The sequence below is a fragment of the Silurus meridionalis genome, chromosome 16 (assembly GCF_014805685.1).
Source record: "Silurus meridionalis isolate SWU-2019-XX chromosome 16, ASM1480568v1, whole genome shotgun sequence".
Lineage (NCBI taxonomy): Eukaryota > Metazoa > Chordata > Actinopteri > Siluriformes > Siluridae > Silurus > Silurus meridionalis.
The window spans coordinates 13746443-13768100 of record NC_060899.1 but is presented as its reverse complement, the minus strand read 5'-3'; the positions used below and the strand labels follow the sequence as shown (position 1 = coordinate 13768100).

Below are 21658 nucleotides of genomic sequence, written 5' to 3'. Positions count from 1 at the left end.
TGTTTGTAGCTGTCCTTCATTCAAGAAGAACAATACTACCATGCTTAAAAAGGGCTGTTCAGCTCTATAGTGGGAAAAAGTCTTATCAGATAAGTGCTCTACCAGAGCAGATGTTCTCTCAGTGCAAGACATTTCTGATCTCTAAAATGCTGCCATTAATGCCCTGCTGATAGTATTACACTTGCTCTTTAATACAGAGGGTAAGGTACAAAAAAATAGCCCCTTGTAAACCAATTATTTTTTTATTTTTCTTGAATGTTGAGTGGATACCCAAATAAAAATGCTGATAAATTACATCAGTAATGATTTGCCCTAATAAACCTCCAAGTGCTTATTTAATGGCAACTACAAATCCTAATACATACAGTAAAAATCAAAAAAAGAAAACAGACCATGATGGAGATTAAATAAAGAGTAGACAGAGGTGGTAAAAGGAGGAGGAGTTTATGCTCCAGTATACCTTGGTAACAAGCTGCCTCATCGGCCGAGGGGGGGTGGGGGTGGAGGGGAGTGGTGTGTGGATACCGCAGCTTGCAAACCACACTTGCTGATAAGTGAAGCACTACGCTGCTGTTTGTTTATAAAAAAAATAGACATTCTACTGATTTGTTGTCTTTATTAGCTGCTCTTTGATTTTTTTTCTCATTTGCTGATTAGTTTTACTGTGACTCCTCCCCCTTTGCTTCACCAGCATTTTATTGGCTTTCGTCCTGTGAAGTGGTGTGCCCGCCTCTTTCTAAAGCACATCATCGCCTATCCCTTTTTTTCCCAGTGATAGAGAAAGAGAGAGGATGGTGAGAGGGAGGAAGAGAGAGAGAGACGGGGAGGGGAGAATTTCTGTGGAAAAAAGAGGCTGTGCACTGTCTGGCTGTTGACAAGGGCAGGCAGGCAGGCAGAGGGAGAGGAAAGAGATGGAGAGTGAAGCGAGGTTTTCCGTCTGTGATCTGTGCAGAGTGGGCATTATAGAAAGCATCTAGCACAGGGATTTGAAAAATTCCTGTGCTCCAGGCAGATGACTGATCCAAGTCTTGACCTACGGTGAAGTTTTTTAGGCACGGGGACTCCAAGGATGCGCAGGTACTTGACACTGAAGTCTGCTGTATTAATATCCTTGCTGCCTGAAGCGCATGGTGGAAATCTCAGATCACAGGAATCATAATAGATAGACTGCTCGTGGAAAGCCTGGAATTGTTCTCTCTGGATTTTCCCCTAAGCTTCTCTTTCTGATCCATGTTCCAGGTAGTCTTCTTGCATGCTTCACCTCTTTTTATCTCTCCTTTCTGTCTGGTAGCATCCACACTGTGGTGTACAGCTACAAACAGCATGCCTTAATCTACAGGGGGAAAAACATGTAATATCCCTGTCCATCACACTAAATGTACATGTGTCATGTGCTGGAAGGTTACGAAGGTTGTGGTTGAAGAGCTGCAGTGTGCTCAAATGCCCTAAAACTGAAGAGCTATCCCAGTCAAAGGGAAATGAATATTTCAAGGCTTTAGCACATGTGGAAGATGAGCAGCTAACGAGCACAAAGGACACAAAGTCGGAATTTTGTCCAGCCTACGGGAAGAAACCACCATTCAAACAATCTTCTCTCCTCTTCTTCAAAATGTCTTGTAATATTTTTATCAGTTGGGATTAAACCAGAATATCTGCTCACCACACACCAATATAATATATGTCTGTGTCTATGTGTCTAACCAACTTGGACCTCATGGAGCAAACTGGTGTATCACAGCATAAAACCACCTACCTCATCTCCCTAACCTTGGTGAAGGTGGAGACAACTGAGGATCATGGGATGGAAAAGGCCAGGCAAAGTGTGGAGGGGGCCACAAGTCATGCCGGAGGAAAACAAATATCTCCAAACGCAGACTCTGGCAAAAGGGATCCGAAAAAAGAGGAGGTCACTGAGCCAGAAGCAAGGAAAGGTACCCAGCTCAAAACTGAACAGGAAATACTTCCAAGCCCCAGGGACCATAAAGCACTTTTTACAGATGGTGCACAACCCAGTGACAGGCAAAAATCAATAACCTCATCCACTGCAGAAAACGGTGGGGCAAGAGAAGCCACAAAAGCATCTCAAACATCTACATCCAAGGATGCAACTGAACCATCCAACCCCCCAGCCACGAGCGATGGTGTAGGACGTGTTAACAAGCGACCTGTTTCACTTCTAAAGACACATAGTGGTGCCCTAAGTGGTCGTGAACTAAGAGAGGCCAGAGACAGCATCCATGCCTCCTCTAAGAGTCTGGATCGTAAGGACAGCAGAACAAGGATCCAGTCCCCTGCCAGCCCCGCTCCCAGCACGTTCAGAGCCTCCTGGGCTGTGTGTGAGGCCAAACCCAATCAAGAAGATCAGAAAGGGGGCAATAAGGATAAAATGTCTACAGAAGCTGTCATAGCCATGCGGACCCAAAGTCCCAGAGCGGAGAGACTGAAGTCAGGGTCTACATCTCTTCCAGCTCCTGTCACTGTTGTCTCCAAGCCCCAGCGAAAAGGAAAAAGTCGTACACTGGACAACAGTGACCTAAACTGTCTGTCTGAGGACCTTCTAAAAGGAAAAAGTGGACAAATAGCATCAGACATCAGGACAGGTCAGTTGCAGGGGACCTCGACTCGTGAGCGCAAAATGCTCAAATTTATTAGTGGAATTTTTACCAAGAGCACTCAAGTCCCATCAAGTGCTGGCATGGTTCCCCAAGTTCCTAGCTCCTTACAGAGAGAATCCAGTGAGGATGAAGGTAGGAAAGCCCACCTCCACAACCATTCATGACTAAAACTCAAAGTGTGCATACAAACACATGCATGAATGAATGCTTGCGGCACACATGCAATAAAAGGACACTTTGTACTACAGATATGGAAAAGGCAGAGACAAATGAAAGGTATTGGCAGGACCTAACAAACCATATTACATTCATTTGTACTTAGGATAGTTAATAATTATGAATAGAGCAATTTATTATACAAGAACAGTTATTTGTCTTAAAGCTAATGAAATAGAAAACTGTTTAGATTTGGGAAATTTAAATGATACTTAAAGTAAAAACTGGATCTCTGGCAGTAGTTAAGGAAATGTGACTCCTTTCTAACTGATCACAACCACTGTTCTGGTGCCTGATTCAAAGCCATTGGAATGGCAAATAAATTCGATAAAACATATGCCAGAGCTTGTGCATGTACAGACTCACATATCCTAATCCCGTCTTTGATGTTCCACCCACTACCTGTTCACAGCCCAAATTATTTATGGTGGCTTTTACTATTTTCCTCCTTCAATCTCCAGTTTCATATCGTGTCCAACCCGATCATTTGTTACTCCCTGATTTCTCTTTGCTCCTTCATTAGCAAGCCGTATATATAAGAACAAAGAACTTAATCGTTATCCTGAAATACATAAATACGACTCTGTTAAGGTGGGTCTCTGTTGTGTGTGTGTTTGTAAATGCGTGTCTGTGTGTAAACTCAACGCATGCGTGCACAAAAATATTTACGTATGTGTCCTCCAGGCAAGCTGACAGAGCAGCTGGAGGTGGGGTTGTCATGGCAACAGGCAGATGGAGCTGCCTGTTGTATGGCTGCATGATGCCACTGAGAGAGTCCCCAGTCCAATGAATGAGAAAGAGCGGGGTTGTATAGGTGTGTGAGTGAGTGAGTGTGTGTGTGTGTGTGTGTGTGTGTGTGTGTGTGTGTGTGTGTGTGTGTGTGTGTGGTAAGGGAGCCTTTTGAAAAGCATCCCAAATGAGAGGAAATAAAAAAATGCAGGCTTTAGAATGTGACAGATAGAGCATTCTTTTTTATCCAGGCTCTCCGGATACACGGCCGCATATAGAGGGCTTGGTATCTGCATAAGGGTCTTACTGTCTGGCCCTGCCTCATAATGCCCTCATAGAACCCACAGTGAATTTGAGTGGGTGGGTGTCTGAAGAAGGAATGTTCTCTTTATGTAAAGGACTGGTGTTTCAAAGAGAAAGTGTTAGATAGTGGGTCTAGACCTCTCTTTATCTCAAGCTAGTGCTTGTGAGTAGAGACCAGACAGCGTATAATGTCCTGAAGGTGTATCACCTCACCTGCTGTGTAAGTCACAATTTATAGTGTCGTGAGACAAAAGAATCTCAGTTGCCCAATAACACGTCCAGAGAAAGCCACAGCCGGTTAGTCATGGATGAAATGATCACAAGAAAGACGGCAGAATACCCCATCAGTCACTGTTGACAGCGAAACAGCTGGGACTGAGCCAGTCTTCACAGAGGAAGGAAGAGTGTGTCAGGAAGAGAGTAACTGTAGGCTGAAAGTGGTTACTCAGCCGGCCAAAAAAAGAGTGTCTTTCATATATATATATATATATATATATATATATATATATATATATATATATATATATATATAACCTTACAGAAATTATGGACGTCTTACCTTTAAATGTAGACATGCTGAATTTAAGAGTTCAGGATCTGATTTTTTATCCATTCTTCAAACTGTAGGACATTTGAAAACATGAGGATATCATCACATTTAGAGAAAACTGTGCTCTCTAAGGAAATGCCACCAAATTAATTGTTCTTACCTTATACATTTTAAATTCTTTTACACATTTTACATATGTAATAAAAGCAAAAATTCCTCATATTTGACCTTGTACCTTGTACTTGTATTCCTAAAACTGACCTTGTACTGTAGGGTTCAGTAGACTTTAGCCTGTCTGCTATTTCTACCCCCAAGCATGGTGTTATTTAGCATTTTCAGTATGTATGTCTTTCATTGTGTCTGCAGCTTCCTGTGCTAATAGTCAGGAATGGACCTTAAATCGTTCCATATCAGAGCTGAGACTGGTAAGATGACTCTATAATCATTGCTGTAATACTCTTGCTACATCTTGTGTTTCTTTTTTTTTTTTTTTTTTTATCAAAAATAAATTCGAGCTGGTTTTCACTAGAAAAAAACCCATTAGGTTTATTAAGAAGGAAATGATGTTTGCTTCACACCTGATTAATTCTGATAGCTCTAAAGAGTTATTGTATGTGTATGTTTTTATTTTTTTTGTTACAAAAGAACATGCAGTTGATCTAAGTTTATTTCCATATAGGGGGTGCTGGGTAGCATGCGGAGTGGAAGGTCTGCCCTGGTAAACAAGTTTATCACAGGAAGCTATCTTCCCCTTGAGTCACATGAAGGTAAGAACTACTCTGATTGGCCCAAACTAGTGATCAAATACAGCAAATGCACATGAAACCAGCTGTGGTTAGCTGCACTGTTGGTTTAATATCCAGGAAAGACTTAAGACAGACTATAGTCTTACAGTATGGTTTTACAGTTGTCAAGTTGCTGCAAATGAGTCCGTTTATATATATTCATATTTATTATATGTCAAAAAATCTTTGGCTCTAAAAAAAAACATGCAACTACTTATAATGCACCTGTACCACTACCAGTTTTCCGTAATAAAGTCAGATATATATTCAGAAGTTCGCAATCAATACTGCATTCACAGACAGCACAGAGATTTTACAAAATACATACTGAACAACTGATACAGAAGAGAAACATTAGCAAAGCAAGTAATGTTGCTGTTTTACAACTCAAAGGTCACCGATTCTGGTGAAACAGGTGATTTCATTCAAACTACCTTTCCACCTCAGGCCTAGTTTTCCTGGGATAAAAAATAAATAAATAAAAGCAGGCTTTGTGAGTAGCTGTAATGTAGCATCTTGAGTTACTTAATATTATCATATAAGAAAAGAAAAAAAAATGATGGAATTCCCAAACCCCATGACATCACCAATACTTGGATTCAGCAGTACTGAGGTGCTGAAGTAAAACTATTATTGGCAGAGAGAAACCTGAAGTACGATTATAAATCTATTTCTCAGTTTCTCCTTTTCCCTTTTCAGGTACAAGATATAAGAAAGAGGTGTTGGTTGATGGTCAGAGTCACTTGTTACTGATTCGAGATGAATCCAGCCTTCCCACTGCGCAGGTTTTTTTTTCTAAAGTGGCTTTTTTTTTGGCAAATAAATGATCTCCAATTAATCATTTTATTGCACTTATACACCTTCTTGTGTAATTTCCTTTCCTAACTAATGAAAAATAGTTCAGCAACTGGGTCGATGCAGTTATTCTGGTGTTTAGCCTGGAAAACGAAGCCAGTTTCCAAGAGGTGTACAAGAACTTCAGTGAACTGGGAACTCACCGTAACACTGCAGACCTCCCGCTCACAGTAGTGGGCACACAAGGTACAGGACTTTCAAATACCTAATGAATGCTATAATGTGGATAACAAGAAGCTCTGGGTTACTCACTGCCAATGTGATGATGTGTTTTTCTATCCAGATAAGATTAGCAGCACTAATGTTCGCATTATTGAAGATAAGCGAGTGCAACAGCTTTGTGCAGATGTGAAACGTTGTACCTATTATGAGACCTGTGCCACCTATGGACTCAACGTGGACCGGGTCTTTACTGAAGGTTAGGTTCCTTAGGAAACACTGTGCCTGGGATCAGTTAAACTTCAGGATTTTTTTTAAAGACACTTACAATTACTCGATCTCTTGTGAAGTGAATTCGATGAGCATCCCATTTAAGCTGAAACTAAATCGATCCCTGGTCTTTCCAGATCTACATAGCATCTACATCATGGTGCTATTTTTGATTAATTAATCAAATCTTTTACCACACAGTGTGCCAGAAGATAGTAGCAAGTAAGAAGCAGGCCAACCTTCTAGCATCCTGCAAGTCCCTCCCCAACTCCCCCAGCCACTCTGGAGCCTCCACGCCAGTGTCTGGTCCATTATTGGGACAGGTACTTTCATTTGTTACATAACATACTTACATAACATTTGTTCAGAATATTTTAGAGTCATTTGTTTAGAATAATTTGATCAAAATGTTTAGCAAATTGGCAATGTCTGTCCTGGACAATAAAACCTGGAGCTTATCAATGACCTAATCTTTTAGAGCTGCATTCACAGTTGAGTTACACGCTTGATAATATGTTAATATTATTTTTAAGTTAATATTAAGTGCATGCGTTTGTATTCAGGCCTCAGATATAACAATGATTTTTCAGGGAGTTCTGTGATCATTTCAAATGTGCGCAGAGTTTGTGGGCATAACTTACTGGTGTCTCATTTAACCCCAATTTTAACCTTGGACTTATTTTTAGGCTTATATTTCTTTTCTGGTACCTGCCTATAGAAGGAGCAGTATTTAAAAATTCTAAAATGTAAAATCCTTCAAATTTATATTTAAAAGCCATATTCAAATAAACCTAAAATAGCAGTGAATAATGTCATGAATTATTACCAAAACTATTGATGCTGCGATATATTGACAATAGAATAGCCTATTATTAGATGTTTATTTAAAATTTAAGGAATTTTCTCATTCATATCACGTATTCGTGTTTTTATTTGTTTGGAATGCCTGTATTTATTTACGTTTGACGGTTTCTTGATTGTATTTTCTAGGCTTGTATTCAAAAGCAGTGGTCTAGATAATATTCCAAAAACCCTGCCTCAGGCAAACTCTACGTTGTAAACTACACAAAGATGAACTTGATAATTATTGGGCCATGCAGAACTTCAGCATAACTACTTTAGAAAGGGGATGCTGAATACGAGGAACTGTTAATGCATAAATACTGTAATTTATATTGGACAATTTTGAATTAAATAAAGGTGCTTTTCAGACAAACAAATGCAAATTATCCAGGAAATTCATTCATTCATGTTTCTCATTCATTTCTGCTATCATAATCATTCATTATCACAAGTGTTTTTAGTCGATTTTAGTTGACATCTGTCAAGAGAAAATAATAATAATAATTTTAATGGGACATTTTTTCACAATGGCAGCAATTTGAATGTCCCCATTATCTTTTTTGTTTGTCTGCTCCATCAAATCATTCTGTATTTGTTACATTTAACATCCCTCTATCTTTTCTGTCTCTCTCTGTGTCCTCCCACTCTCTCAGGCAAGTAATGGGGGTCATATTGAATATTCCTCCTCTTTGCCCTCCACCCCTGTGATAAGTCACAGAGAATTACGGGGAGTGGCAGGGGGAGAGGGAGGCTCTCAGCGAAATGTACCACGCCGCCGGACCTCCTTGTTTACGGTTAGTCCTTCAGTCTCCATAGCTTAAAAACCTAACACATGCAACCCCAATATAGAAGATGGATTACTGAAGAGAACGTAATTCCTAATATGCAAAAGTGGAGACTATCAAAAGTTTTAAAAATTGAGCATGACAGTGGAGAACCACTCACCCATCTCATCTCACATCATCCCATAGTTTGTCTTTGGCTATCTTCATTTTTGTGGCTCCTCAATGCTTTCTCATGCCTGCCATTGTAGAACCGACGTGGGAGCGATAGCGAGAGGAAAACTACGGACAGCAGAATTGATGCAGGAGGCAGCAAACCAGTTATAATCAGACAGGTAAGCAAAGACACATCGATGTTCATTTTGTTTATATGTAGCAAACTAGTTAAACGGCAGTTGTTGGACAAAAAATGCCTAGAAGATTGTTCTGTGGACAAATAAGCCCAAATTTTACATTTTGGGCTCTAGCAGAAAAACTTCTGTAAGATTGAGAACAGGAAAGAAGATGTTAGAAGACTGCCTTACCCCACAGTCAAAAATGGAGGTGGAAGCTTAATAATTTGAGTTGTTTTGGAGCAGGGACTGTTGGAGTCTTTCTTTGTAAAAGGAACCAACATGGCAACCATTCCATATTTCTACTCATTGTGGATTGCGGCTTATTGGAATTAACATCACTGTACAAGACATTTCTAAGCTTTGTAAGCATAACGCTGTACAGTGATGTTAGAGAGCAAACAGTCAGCTGGAGTGTTATATATTATTAAATTGCTTGCCCAGTCACTGCATCTAAATCTATTGAACTGCTCTGGGATGAACTGGATCAGGTCAGAAAGAAATCTACAACTAGTGAAAATAACCTTTGGAAAGTTTTACAAGAGGCACTGCAAAGTATTTTAGCCTGTGTTTAGAAAAAAACTGTCCGGATGCCAAAAAAGTGTAAAGCTGGTATACATGCTAAGACAAGATCTAGTAACATCTGTACATTTATACATTTGTTCAGTCAAAGTAAATCTTCATACCATTAAATTACTTAGATTGTTGCATATGAACAAAAGGAACACGTATGTGTCTGTCAAAAATCATGAAAAACTAGGTGCTTCCAAACTTTTGACAGGCTCTGTATCTTCACAGAAAGTTTCTCTCTATTTTTTTTAATTCATTGCCAGTTTTTGGATTTCATTCAATTTATAGTTATTTGTTTTGGCTCTGGTCTAGTTTTCTTTATTGACTGAATACGCGTCATCATAATGTTGAAACGTGTGTTTTGTCTGGCAGGGCACGTTATGGAAACGCAGTGAACGCTCTCTGAACAAGGAGTGGAAGAAGAAGCTTGTCACACTCACCAACAACGGCATTCTCACTTATCATTCAAACATCAATGTGAGACCCATTATCAATTATCTAAACCTTTTTTTCTTCTCAGATGGTCCGTTGATTATAGTTTATTGAGAAATGTTGGCGGTTACCGGTCAGAAATACATATTATACTATATACCACATCACTATACTCTATATACCACACCTGAACACATCTGGATTTCCCCTAAACTGTTGTCACAAATCTGAAAATACACAATTGTCTAGAATGTTTTTGTGTGATGTAGCTTTAAGATGTTTTTAGCTCCAAACACCATGTATTAATATTATACCTCAAAAAAACTCTAATCACTTTCATTAGTCAATTGAAGAACACATTATTTTTTTCTGACTTGTCTTAACATAATCAAGCCAAAATTAAGGAAAAAAAAAAAAAACAGGAATTCATAGCCTGTTTAATTCACACTGAACAATTAGAATGTGTCGGCCATTTGCAGGAATATAGGCAGAACACCCATGGCAAGGAGATGGACCTGTTGCGTGTAACTGTGAAAGTCCCGGGTAAACGGCTACACAGGGCAGCACCCCCACCTGCCTCTACTCCTGCCCCTGGGGTCAATGGCCTTGCAAAAGACAAGCCAGCATCTGAAGTGGAAAACCCATGTGAGTGAAGTGGACTGTTTTGTTTCTTTAGATACCATCTCAAACCAAAATCTTCACCTAGAGTGTGACTTGTTTTCCAGCAAATCTTCTGACTGTTGATGAAGCAGCTGGCTCTGTAATGTCTTCTCAAGATGAACATAAAATCAAACGCTGTCCTTCATCCCTGTCCAATAAGGCAGTTAGCATGGGTATGTAAATTGGCTCTGCAAATGCAGCCTTTTAAAAGCTTGCAGAAACTTCATTAATTTAACTTTTTGAAAGTTAATAAGATGTGAAACCGGCTTAGTTTCTAAACGTTTAACCTCCTGCCTCAACCTAGCAGAGTCAAGCATCGAGGGGGCTACAAGTCCTGCTCTGGGGAAAGACATTACTCCATCGTCCCCCATGAGTGACAGGAAGAAAACCAAAAGGAAGAAAAGTATAAACGTCAAAGGAGATGCTGCAGCCAGTCAGGCTGATGGTAAGCACCAGAATGCTTGATAACCCTTCCAAATATAATTACTAGATAATAAAACCAAATAGATCATTCGGACAGTATTTCATTATATGAAACCTGATTAAATTTCCCTGCTTGTCCTCTGCCTCCTTTTTGTCGTGTCTGTCACGATTTAACAGTTATACTGTTTCCTATGACTTACGTCTTCTCTTGCTTCTTTCCTTTTCTCTTCCACTTCCCGCTTCCTTTGTCCTCTGCTGCCCCGGGCTAATTTCTTGCACTGCAAGCCAAGCGCAAAATGTGGAAATTGAAAAGCTTTGGTAGCTTGAGAAACATTAACAGAACAGGTAATAATAAGTTGTGTGGATGAGGTGTGCAGTTGAACTCGGCGTGACTGGCTGTTGCTCTGTACTGTGTTGATGTTTCCCATCCCTTAGTCATGACGACACATCATTAGATTACCACAAATGGATGGAACCACTCTAGTCATCTTTCACGCTGTCTCTGTCCTCCGTTCTTTTCCTCTCTCAGGCTCATGTCACTATAATGAGAAAATAATATATTAGTCAGGGGGTTCAGTGAGTGTCTTCCATCGATTAATTTCTCTCTGGTAAATAAATATTGCCTTCACCTTGCAGAGGAGGAGAACGCAGACTTTATTATCATATCAAGCACAGCACAGACCTGGCACTTTGACACCCAGAACCAGGAGGAGAGGGATGCCTGGGTGCAAGCCATCGAAAGCCAAATCCTCGCTTCTCTGCAACTGTGTGAAAGTCGAAATAAGGTGGGTTTGTAACTCACATCATTAATTTCTTCGGACAACTAAAATCCGACAAACTGATCTGACCAGTGTGTCTGTATGTGTGTGGTCCAGCCTCGGAGAAGCAGCCAGAGTGAAGCTGTAGCACTACAAGCCATTCGCAATGCCAAAGGAAATAATCTGTGTGTGGATTGTGATGCACCATGTGAGTTTTCTTGTTAATGTATCACTAAAATCATATGAAGAGTCGATAGAGTGTGTCTAGCATACATTAGAGATTTAACTTCTTCCTATCTCACCAGGTCCCACCTGGGCAAGTCTAAATTTGGGAGCACTGATATGTATCGAGTGCTCAGGAATTCACAGGAACCTTGGAACTCACTTGTCCCGAGTCCGTTCCTTGGACCTGGACGACTGGCCAAGTGAGCTCACCAAGGTGCTAATGGCAATAGGCAACCACATGGCCAACAGCATTTGGGAAAAATGTACGCAAGGACGCCAAAAACCGACACCTGAGGCGACAAGGTAAGCAGGACCTCTTGGGGTCTTGTGTATAAACTATTGTAATTAACTGCAAATGATTCCGTCGCTGCTGTTTCTCATAACCCAGGCCAAAACCTTTTAAATGCCACAGGGAATCTAGAACTGTAATTTCATTCTAATTAGGTTAATGTTGGTCTTGGGGGAATCCCAGTTCGCAGAACAAATTGTACGTAATTTGTCAACAATAATTTGTGTAATGACTCCATTCCAAGCTCGTGTTCAAGTAAAACCTTGTCATATCAAAAGCCTACTTAGTGAGTGAAAAATGTGAAAGCAAAAATGCTATTTGTGGGATGAATGCTTGCTTTTTACGTCAACATTATTATTGATAGCTTTATATTGATATATTTATATAACTCAGTTGTACATATTTTGATGAGTAGTAGACATAAAGCCTCACTGCCATCTACTGGTTGATTAAATTAAAAGAAAAATAGGGGCAGTCTGTTTAAACAATTGCAGAAAAAAATCTTAACAGAATAAAATTTTCCTATGCCTTTTTTTTGTGTAAAAATCCAGAGAGCAAAGGGAGTCTTGGATTCGGGCTAAATATGAGCAGAAGGTGTTTGTGGCGCCCTTGCCAACTCAGGACGAGAGCCCAGGTGAGGTGACATCATCGCAGCTCCTCAGTGCTGTCACCAACAAAGATCTTCCCAGGCTCCTGCTGCTCTTAGCCCACAGCACCAAGGAGCAGCTTAATGTTCAGATGCAGCCTCAGAGCCCCTTACACGCAGCCTGCCAGCTTGGAGATGTGGTCATGACTCAGCTCCTGGTCTGGGTAAGAGTTGACAGACAGTAAGGATATAGTGATAATAGAAATACAGTCCACATGGGCCAATAATAGTTGTTACTTGAGTAATTTAAGGAGTGATGTCACACAGATGTTTGTCTTTTACTTATAATACTATATACTAATAATGGAGACTCCTTCCAAAAACTGCTAAATAAACAGAATTGATTCATAACATTTATATCAAAATATGAAAGCAATACCAATCCCATACTTGCTCTAATACTTTTGTTATATGCTGTTTATGAAAAAAACAAGATGTTGCATTGATCTATTATTGGTTCCTTGAGACTGTTAAGTGTCTTACAGCATGAAATAACGTATGGCTGGTGTATCTTATGTGCTTTTTCTTTGTGATTGAAGTGTTTGTCTGTTTCTCCGTATAGTATGGTAGTGATGTGAAAGCCAAGAATCCTCAAGGCCAAACAGCTTTAATACTGGCACAACAAGCTGGGAGCCAAGAGTGTGTGGATATCCTTCGCCAACATGGCTGCCCCAATGAACCCTCGCCCACTGCGCCAACTCCCATTCTCTCCCGCAAAAGTAGCATCACCAGTATTGGACGTAACAATTCCAGGAGAAGGGTCTCATAACTTGGAAAAACTTCTTGGACATACAAAGATTCTTCCTTTCTGTGGAAAAAAAAAACAGAACAGTTTTTATTTCATTTTGTTAAAACAAAACAAAAAACTAACTATGTATGTCTCTCTCTCTCTGTGGATGTTTTGCTCTGTCCTCGTTCATATATGTCCATTTAGGTTCTTCAGAGCAGGCAAAATAAAACCTACTTTGTCACTGTATAAAATAAAATTATCAAGCCAGCTTGAAATCAAATACTGATACTGTTTCAACGACTCAAAAGCAATATTATACATGCTAATTATACATCTATTATAAAGACAAATGTAGCCTAGAGAGCTTCTCTGAGCAATCTGTGGAGATCCATTCAACATTATGTATGACTCAAAATACTGTTCCTCATAATAAGCAACAGAAATGAGGCCACTGTGTTTGTATGGGAAGCAAATAGTATTTGTCATTGTGCAACGTTTCTAAGTACTAGACTTAATAAACTTAAATCTTTAAAATTTTTGTTAACTTTTTATTTCTATTGATCTTTTTTGGGCTTTTGTGCAAAGGCAAAGTCTGGAATTCTATACTCATATGTACGTTATTAACATGTCATCAGAAACATCTTTCTATGAGTCATTATATAGGTGCACTTCAAAACTACCCACACTTCCCTTCTACATCTTGTTATCTAAATCGATCAGTTTGTCCAGAGCTTAGATTTCTACCTCTGTGAAGTTTCATGTCTTCTCCTTATGCCTATGTGGGCTTCCTTCAGATGCTCCTGTTTATTCCTCCCCCTCCCAAAACAGGGTCTGAATGATTTTTTAATTACACGGTGGCCCTGGCCAGAAAAAAGGTGGTTATTAAATATATATAAATGAATACACGAGTTAAAAATTAGACAGCATTGACTTGACCTAGAACTTGCTCATCCATTGAGGATTATTTACCAAATCCTTATCAAGTATGAATGTGAGACTGCTGGCTTTTCTTTAGTTGATTACTTAAAACAATTATGACAAAATACCCAGTGGGTGCATATGTTTTTTACATGAATTTAAGATTTATAGGTGGCACTGTTTAATGATAGGACTCTAGTTTTGCTCTTTTTAGTCCTAATTCATGGTCTTTAAGCTTTTATTTTCATATTTTCACTTTGCCATTTATCTTATAGTAATTGTTTACCCTTTTATATCACGTTATCTTTGAGGTACTTGGACAAATCAGTATTTTCAGATTAAATGATTAACCGATTCCATATTGACCTCAACAAAAAATCCAATCCTAGACCATGAACATGTGATGCTACTTAAAAAAACAACAAACAGAGATGGATGGATGGATGCTGTCATCGTTATTTTTTTCTCAGTCAGAAAAAACCTAGCTAGAAGATAATGGTGGTAGAGGGGGGGCAAATAAAAAGATGGGCCTTACACGCTTTAAGTTGTCAGTTTTTTGGTGCTTCCATGGGACTGCTTGACTTCATAGCTGCTGAATAAAGTCCTCTTCTCTTTGACATCACATCCCTGCATTCTGAAACAGGTTCATTCCTTTTGATAGGCATTTTAACGCTGCTATTAAATTTGTTGTCACCTGGTCATGACAATCCTGCCGAGGATAAAGGATGCACTTTTTTCCCCAAGGACCATTTAAATTCCCATCTATCTCCTTCGTGGAACCATCTTTTCCCCCCACCTTTTTTCTTTCTTTTCTTTTCTTTTTTTTTTTTTACAGAATATACTGTAGATGTCTATTCTGAACAATGATGCTTGACTTGGGTTATCTAAATGCAATGTACTGCCTTTTCAACAAGGCTTGCAATTTTCATAAGGAATGTAAACCATGTTTTCACATCTGGCTGCTCATTTGGTAGCCGGTAAGGGCTTTGGCTCAGTATCTATTGCCAGCTAGCAATCATGGCTGGGGAAGACAGAAGCCTGAGCTGATAAAACCAAATACTGCAACACTGGAATACTCTTCATTGAAGACAAACTACCGCCGCTGTGTGGGTAAACACACAATATATATATATATATATATATATATTTTATATAGTTACAATTAGTAGACGGCTAGTTATTATTAGCTAGCTCAGCACAGGTCTTTTACACTTGCATTTCGATGCTAGGCTAGCTCCCTAGCCAGTGCATTATACACAGCGAGGCCGGGTTTCTAATTAGCTGATTTGTTGTTGATATAAAACATTGTTTCTATAATACTGAATTGTTTGTATTATTATTATTATTATTTTTTTAATAGAGCTACATTTAAAAATGTCCCCTTTGTTTGCTAGCTAATTCTCTGTGGTACTCGGTAGCTAGCTAACTAGCAAACAAGCAAACTATTCAGTTTGGGAGGTTTTTTAATTATTTATTTATTAATATAAAATATAAGGTTCATATCCAACATTTATAAAAATTTATTTTTTTACTAGAGTACGTTTAAGGCCTCGTTATAATTATTTTCTTGATAGAAACCTACCTTTCTTACTATACGAACACGTACATTTGTGTTAATGAGTGTTTTTATTGTCAGTCGAGTCTGAGGTAAAAAGTTTCTGCCTTATTCTAGATCTTTCTGCGTCGCGCGAGGGATTTATATCACTGACAAGGAGACGCGCGAGGGATTTATATCACTGACAAGGAGACGCGCGAGGGATTTAGATCACTGACGAGGAGACGCGCGAGCCCCGGACACGTCTTATTGGCTGGTCCAGGTGGCTTCAAGGAGACTTTAACTTTAAGTCCTGAGATTCTCCTACACACTTTTAGGGTTAAAGTGGTTTTTACAACCTCTGTTGACAAATTCCTTTTAGTTTGAGCTTGAGGTAGGCTTGTAGACCAACTCTGCCAACTGGTGCATCATTGACATGTTGACTCATACCTTCACTTTTAGTTAAAAAAAAACCCCACCACCACTTGATCTTTGTCAGGGATGTGATGGAGCCTATCACATGAATAAGCCATGACACTGAAAGGGACCTTGATCCCATGCACCATGCACATCGAAGTAACCAGTCTATGCACTGACTAGTTTTTTGGAAGTGGGATGAAACTGGTGAACAGGAAGGAAACCGTTCACTGAGGACATACACTGAAATTTTATACACACAGTTGTTGGGATCAAACCAGGGTGTCTGAAGGTGTGAGAGACACTGATTGCACCACTGTGCCACCTTGTAGCTTATATAATAGAAAAATCCATTTCAGATTGCTTTAAAAAAAATCTAAATGTGTTGTTTTCTTTTTAATTTAGTTTGAAATGATCCCAAATGTTGGAAACTTTCTGTTGGTTTCTTTGGCCTGAATCTTCTCCTCACCCCTCACTGTTTTCTCCATGTTCTTCCATTTTTCTTTCTTCAGCATCTTCTATGTTTACCTGTCCAGGGTTCTCATTTATAAAACTGTGTGTAGGACTCTTACTTAAAGTGTACTTGTGCCCAAAAGTCAACAATAGCATACGCCCAAAAATACACACACCTGCAACCTGTAAGTTCTCTTTATTAATCATATGCGTACATGAATCAGCCTCAAATCCCACCCTGTACATGGCCACTTTTAACTATAAATAGTCAATGCAAACCACCTCATGAATGATGAACCATATTAATGAGCCTGTTATGCCATTTTTCTTTCGTTAGGGTGATTAATAGGGACATATAAGAAAAGAGCAATTCTTAGACACTGACATACACACACTTGTAGACGAGGTGAAGGCCCGGAAAACATTATTTGGTGGCCACAGCAGTGGAATCACTAATAAAAAGAAGTAGTGCGAGTGGCAACGCGTTGAAAGAGTTTATTTACAGATGCGTACATTCTCCCGTCAAGTTTTTTTTTTTTTTTTAAATCACAACCTTTGCATGGTAAGTGTCGTTATGCCACGTTTCTAAATAAGACCCCAGAGTGGTCTGGTGTTTAGCGGGTGGTGCGTTAGTAAAAGTGGTCTGTGGGGAAACAGTGCTCCGTGTTGTAGTTCAATAGACTGAACAAATAATGGTTTTTTTTGTATTTGAATTGCTCAAGTTACTCGAGGAATCGTTTCCAAACATTTATTAATCAATTTATTCAAGAAATGAGAAATTTGGGCAAGTAATAACCAGCTAAAAACCAGCTTGACCAGCTTAGCTTGTGTTTCGAGCAGGGTGAAAGCTGTAACTCATCTGTTCAGAATCAGAATCAGCTTTATTGGCCAAGTGTGTTGACACATACAAGGAATTTGGTTTCAGCTGTTAGTGACTCTTAGTGACTCTTAATTGCAGTATTTCATGTGTGAGAATTTGTTGGGCATTATGTCAGCATAGTAGTGGTTAAGAGTTTGTTTATATTTTTCTCTTCTCAAGACTCCTAAACAGCATAGTGTATGTATGTTAGAGCAGGTAAAACACTAAGCCTAAAATTTGGGGATTTCTATTACGGTTAATCTTTGCACAAGATATGAACTTGAGCCAGTTTTAATCTCACATGAGTTATCTTTGTTTGTGTTGCAGTTAAATTGAGCCTAACGCCACGCTGGCAGGCATGCGGATCCGACTGCAGAGGTCAGGCCATGCGGCCTTGCTTCTATCAGAGCTGAACCGCTGCCGCCTGTCACGGATCCTCTGCGACGTGGTCCTGCAGGTTGGAGGAAGGTCCTTTCCTGCACACCGTGCAGTCCTTGCATGTGCAAGCTCTCACTTTAGCAGTCTGTTATCTAGGGGGGCGTATGGCCAGGGTGGCACTCCTCCTACATTCTCTTTGGACTTCATTTCTGCAGCCAACTTTGAAAAAGTGTTGACTTTTATTTACACGGGTGAGATCCTCACTGACCTGATAGATGTCGGCGTGCTGTACGAGTTGGCAGAACGACTGGGTGTCAGGGAGTTGGTGCGGGCTTGCCACGCCACCTTCCCAGATATGAAGAGCTCTGATGGAGATGTGGAAACGGACATGACCCGTGTTACCACTATGGCTGCCTCCATGTGCTCTTCATCCGTGGCATCCTGCTCTTCTCTGTCGTCTCCTGCTGCTCCCACTCCGGTAGCACCTTCCCCCCTTCCTCAAAGCAGAGGAAACAGGGTAAACCGCTCTCATGTGCCCCCCCTCTCACTTACCCACTCACCAAAAGCAGAGGATGGGTTTCAGCTACATATGAGCTATAACCAGCTGGCAAACAACAAACGGAGTTCATTGGATAATCACCACTCTCAGGTTTCTGAGATCCTCCCAGCTCTCAACTTGCAGCTTAAAACTGAACAGGAAGAAGAACAAGTGGATGGAAACCACAGCTCAGAGGAACAAGCCATTATTAATGTCAACAAACCTGCGAATCCTGAAGCGTGTTCCATTCCTGATTCATCAGCACAGGCTGGAGGGGAATCCTGCGCCCCATCCTCCTCCTCTGGTGATCCACTAGATAGCCTGCAGCTTCGAGTGGTCGAAGGGGGCGTTGGACTTGGGGTCGGGGCAGTCAAAGACGGCATGTTGTTTGAGGAAGAAGACGACGGAGATAAAAGAAGCCTTCACGATGGGCCTTCAGAGGACGGAGAGCACTGGAGAGCTTTAGCAGGGGATGTAATCGAACTAAGCGACGATGAAGAAAATTACCTCGAGGAAGACGAGGACGACGAAGAGCTTCTGTGCATAGAGAACGGCAGAAGCGGCATCTCTGTGAATCAGGGCCACTTGGCACCATCATCACAGCCCTGTAAAACCTGTGGCGTGTTGTTGCACGCGGATAACAGTGTCTTACGCACTCATGCAGAGACGCACCTGTCTGAGACGGGTGGCTGCCGAGTGTGCGGTGCTTCTTTCCCTGACCGAGCATCCAGCGTCGCTCATGCCCTCACACACGTGGGCATCCTGCTGTTTTCCTGTGAGATATGCGAGTTGCAGTTCTGCACCGAGGCTGAACTGATCCGTCACAGGCGTCAGTCAGTGGCCCGCTGCGTCCCCCAAATGCCAGAGCAATTCATGAACACAACTCAGGGGTCTGGAGGGGAAATGCACTGTTCTGTGTGCACGAAATCCATTCCTAAGGATTTAAAGGTCTGTGTTTTAAATTTTTGTTTAAATTATTGAATCTTATTTCTTTTACCTCTGTTGTTCCTGAGAATCGGCTGAAATGCTAACAAGATTTATTGGTTTTGATGTGACGCAATGCAAAACTTCATTCAGGTTGTTAATTTTCAATGGAAAAATGATACTGGATACAGGTAGTCCGAAAGTTCCAATGGTTTGACAATTTTTCGATCTTTGGTCGACAATAGCGATACGCCGAAATTATACAAATATTTAACATTTCTGCTGGGACGCTGCCAGGATGTACGCATCTCCCACCTTGTGAGATGCCTGACTTTTACAAGCGGCCGACAGGGTTCAGTTGTCTCAGTGTTTTTATTTTTTGTATTTTTTCTGTGTTTTTATTGTTTCAAAGCATCTTGATATATATCTTGGCATATAATATTAATAGTGCATGTTGTACTTTTCCTGTATAGATATAATAAAAATACCACTTCTTAACTACATAATATATGATCTCCTTTTCAGGCTGTCCGGGAGCATGTACAGGTCCACGTGTGTTTGCGGACGTTGCGCTGCGGTGTGTGCCAGTCAATTCAACCCACGCGATGTGCCCTTCTATGGCACACGCTGACCCACATTCTTGCCATTTACTCCTGTCCACAGTGTGCCTGCCCCTTCCTGGAGAGGCCCCTACTGGACACACACTTAGCCCTGCACACTGACCAAGGTGACGCAGGCAGAGAAGATGACTGCAGTCAGGAGAGCAGTACAGAAGGACAGGGTGAGTTTCAGTGCTTCCTGTGTCCACAGACCTTCCCTTCGGATGCAGCATTTCATTACCACCTGAGCACGCACCCTAGCGAGCCCCAAGCATGGCCAATCAAGCGCAAGGCAGACCAGCCACTGGAGTTCTCCTCCTCCTCTTCCTCGCCACTAGAGCCCGGAGGCATTAGCAAACTCACTGGCCTGGGCTTTAGCATGGGCACGTTTATCCCAGACAAAATGATCCAAGCTGGTATGCCTTTCCCTGCAGGACTTTTACAGAATGGCAGCATAGCCGGTTGTGCTCAAGCAGGTGCCGTCCTGAAGCAGAAGTGGTACCGGTGCAGGTACTGCGGCAAGCGTTTCGCCCACTCTGGCGAGTTCACCTACCACCTCCGTATCCACACGGGAGAGAAGCCCTACCAGTGCAAGGTGTGCCTGCGCTTTTTCCGTGGCCGCTCCACCATGATCTGCCACTTGAAGACACACGCTGGCGCCCTGATGTACCGCTGCACCGTGTGCGGCCTCTACTTCTCGACGCTCAAGATGGTCTCGTCGCACATGGAACTCCACAAGGATCACCTACCTCCTGACTTCAACATCGAGGAGACCTTTATGTACAACGACCATTCCAAAGAGCCTCTCCCCAACCTGGACACCTGAGGGGAATACTCATGTGCCTCCATACTTAGGACCTTGCTCATTATCCGTGACTGCCATTGAGGACTAAGTAGAATTAGAACACTATTAAATGTTCCACGTGATGAGACCAGAGTTTGAAGTAGGTACCGTTGTTGCTCCACCACTTGATGGCAGTGTTTGTCTTGAGGGCTCCTGTGAATGTGAGGTCTCGATGATTAGTTTAGAATTACCTCGTGATGTTCTTCCTTTCTACTCATTCTGTAATTAATATAAGCTAAATGTATATAATCTCGACGTGTTACAACGGCGTATTGGATCACCAGTGACTCTGGAGAAAGGGCATTGCAGAAGAAACGGAAGATTCAGAAAGCGTACAGACGAGGCAGGATATACAGTAAGACTGTGCCCTGCTCTATCGCCCTCTTACAGAGGGTCAAGTCGTGCTTTAATTTACTATTTATTTTTTACACTATATTTTATTCGTTCTAGTCACGCCATTTTGTACATTGTGTTTTTAATTCAGCACAAAGTGCTTGTATTATGAAGTACGCGTTAAAGAAGCAAGAGTGAAAATAAAGTAGTCAAAACAAATCCTGTGCAGTCAGTATAGTTCTGGAATTCTTTTGATAGAATTCCCCAGACGTCCTCAGTGTTCACTTTTATTATCATGTTTTATCAGTTACTTGCTAATTCAATTGGAACACAAAAAAACAGCAAGACAAAGCAGCAGAAAGAAGTAGCATTTTTAACGTCATTTCCAACTCTCCAGGATCAGGACCAACAGCAATTTCAGAAGAAAATATAAAATAAAATGAAAATAAAAAGGTACCTATTGCCTCTTTTAAGCAGGCGAATTCCACAATGTGTAATATTTTTTTATTGTGAAAGCAGTACCTTATCATACAATTTAAGATCTCTAACTATTTATTTATTTATAGCTTTTTATGTTGACACATTATCTTTTGTAAGAAGTGTTTTCATTCGAAATAGAAGTGCATTACTTTGTTCTCGACTGTATTTGTTTCGTACTCGTTCTGAATAAAATCGAACTGGCGAACATG

General features: G+C 40.8%; 2 protein-coding genes and 1 long non-coding RNA gene across 9 annotated transcripts in view; 2 read left to right on the top strand and 1 right to left on the bottom strand.

The window, feature by feature from the left end:
• agap2 (ArfGAP with GTPase domain, ankyrin repeat and PH domain 2) overlaps positions 1-13706 on the top strand; it is an 18277-nt gene extending 4571 nt beyond the window's left edge. Inside the window, exons 1-19 of one of the 6 annotated variants that reach the window (XM_046869342.1) lie at positions 565-2747; positions 4780-4838; positions 5093-5180; positions 5898-5983; positions 6098-6239; positions 6337-6471; positions 6684-6805; positions 7979-8119; positions 8359-8442; positions 9382-9486; positions 9921-10086; positions 10167-10274; positions 10409-10546; positions 10810-10869; positions 11161-11309; positions 11400-11490; positions 11588-11810; positions 12348-12606; positions 13005-13706. In XM_046869342.1, the coding sequence (XP_046725298.1) occupies positions 1679-2747; positions 4780-4838; positions 5093-5180; positions 5898-5983; positions 6098-6239; positions 6337-6471; positions 6684-6805; positions 7979-8119; positions 8359-8442; positions 9382-9486; positions 9921-10086; positions 10167-10274; positions 10409-10546; positions 10810-10869; positions 11161-11309; positions 11400-11490; positions 11588-11810; positions 12348-12606; positions 13005-13211 (3432 nt within the window). In that variant the 5' untranslated portion in view covers positions 565-1678 and the 3' untranslated portion in view covers positions 13212-13706. Of the gene's footprint in view, positions 1-563; positions 2748-4779; positions 4839-5092; positions 5181-5897; positions 5984-6097; positions 6240-6336; positions 6472-6683; positions 6806-7978; positions 8120-8358; positions 8443-9381; positions 9487-9920; positions 10087-10166; positions 10275-10405; positions 10547-10809; positions 10870-11160; positions 11310-11399; positions 11491-11587; positions 11811-12347; positions 12607-13004 lie in introns of those variants that run through there. The other 5 variants (XM_046869341.1, XM_046869346.1, XM_046869344.1 and 2 more) reach the window with 5 other exon arrangements.
• LOC124398881 lies at positions 13121-17674 on the bottom strand. Its single transcript, XR_006928142.1, has 4 exons — positions 15673-17674; positions 14626-14724; positions 13917-14032; positions 13121-13250 (listed from the first exon to the last, which is right to left on the bottom strand). It is a non-coding gene; the product is annotated as an uncharacterized LOC124398881 (long non-coding RNA).
• Positions 14718-21658, top strand: LOC124398876 (zinc finger and BTB domain-containing protein 39). 2 transcript variants are annotated; one of them, XM_046869354.1, is made up of 3 exons: positions 14718-15196; positions 17681-19217; positions 19719-21658. In XM_046869354.1, the coding sequence occupies exons 2-3, from the start codon at positions 17712-17714 to the stop codon at positions 20616-20618; spliced, it is 2406 nt and encodes an 801-aa protein (XP_046725310.1). In that variant the 5' UTR covers positions 14718-15196; positions 17681-17711; the 3' UTR covers positions 20619-21658. The 2 variants fall into 2 exon arrangements, with proteins under 2 accessions (XP_046725310.1, XP_046725311.1); XM_046869355.1 differs by having other exon boundaries at positions 14718-15200.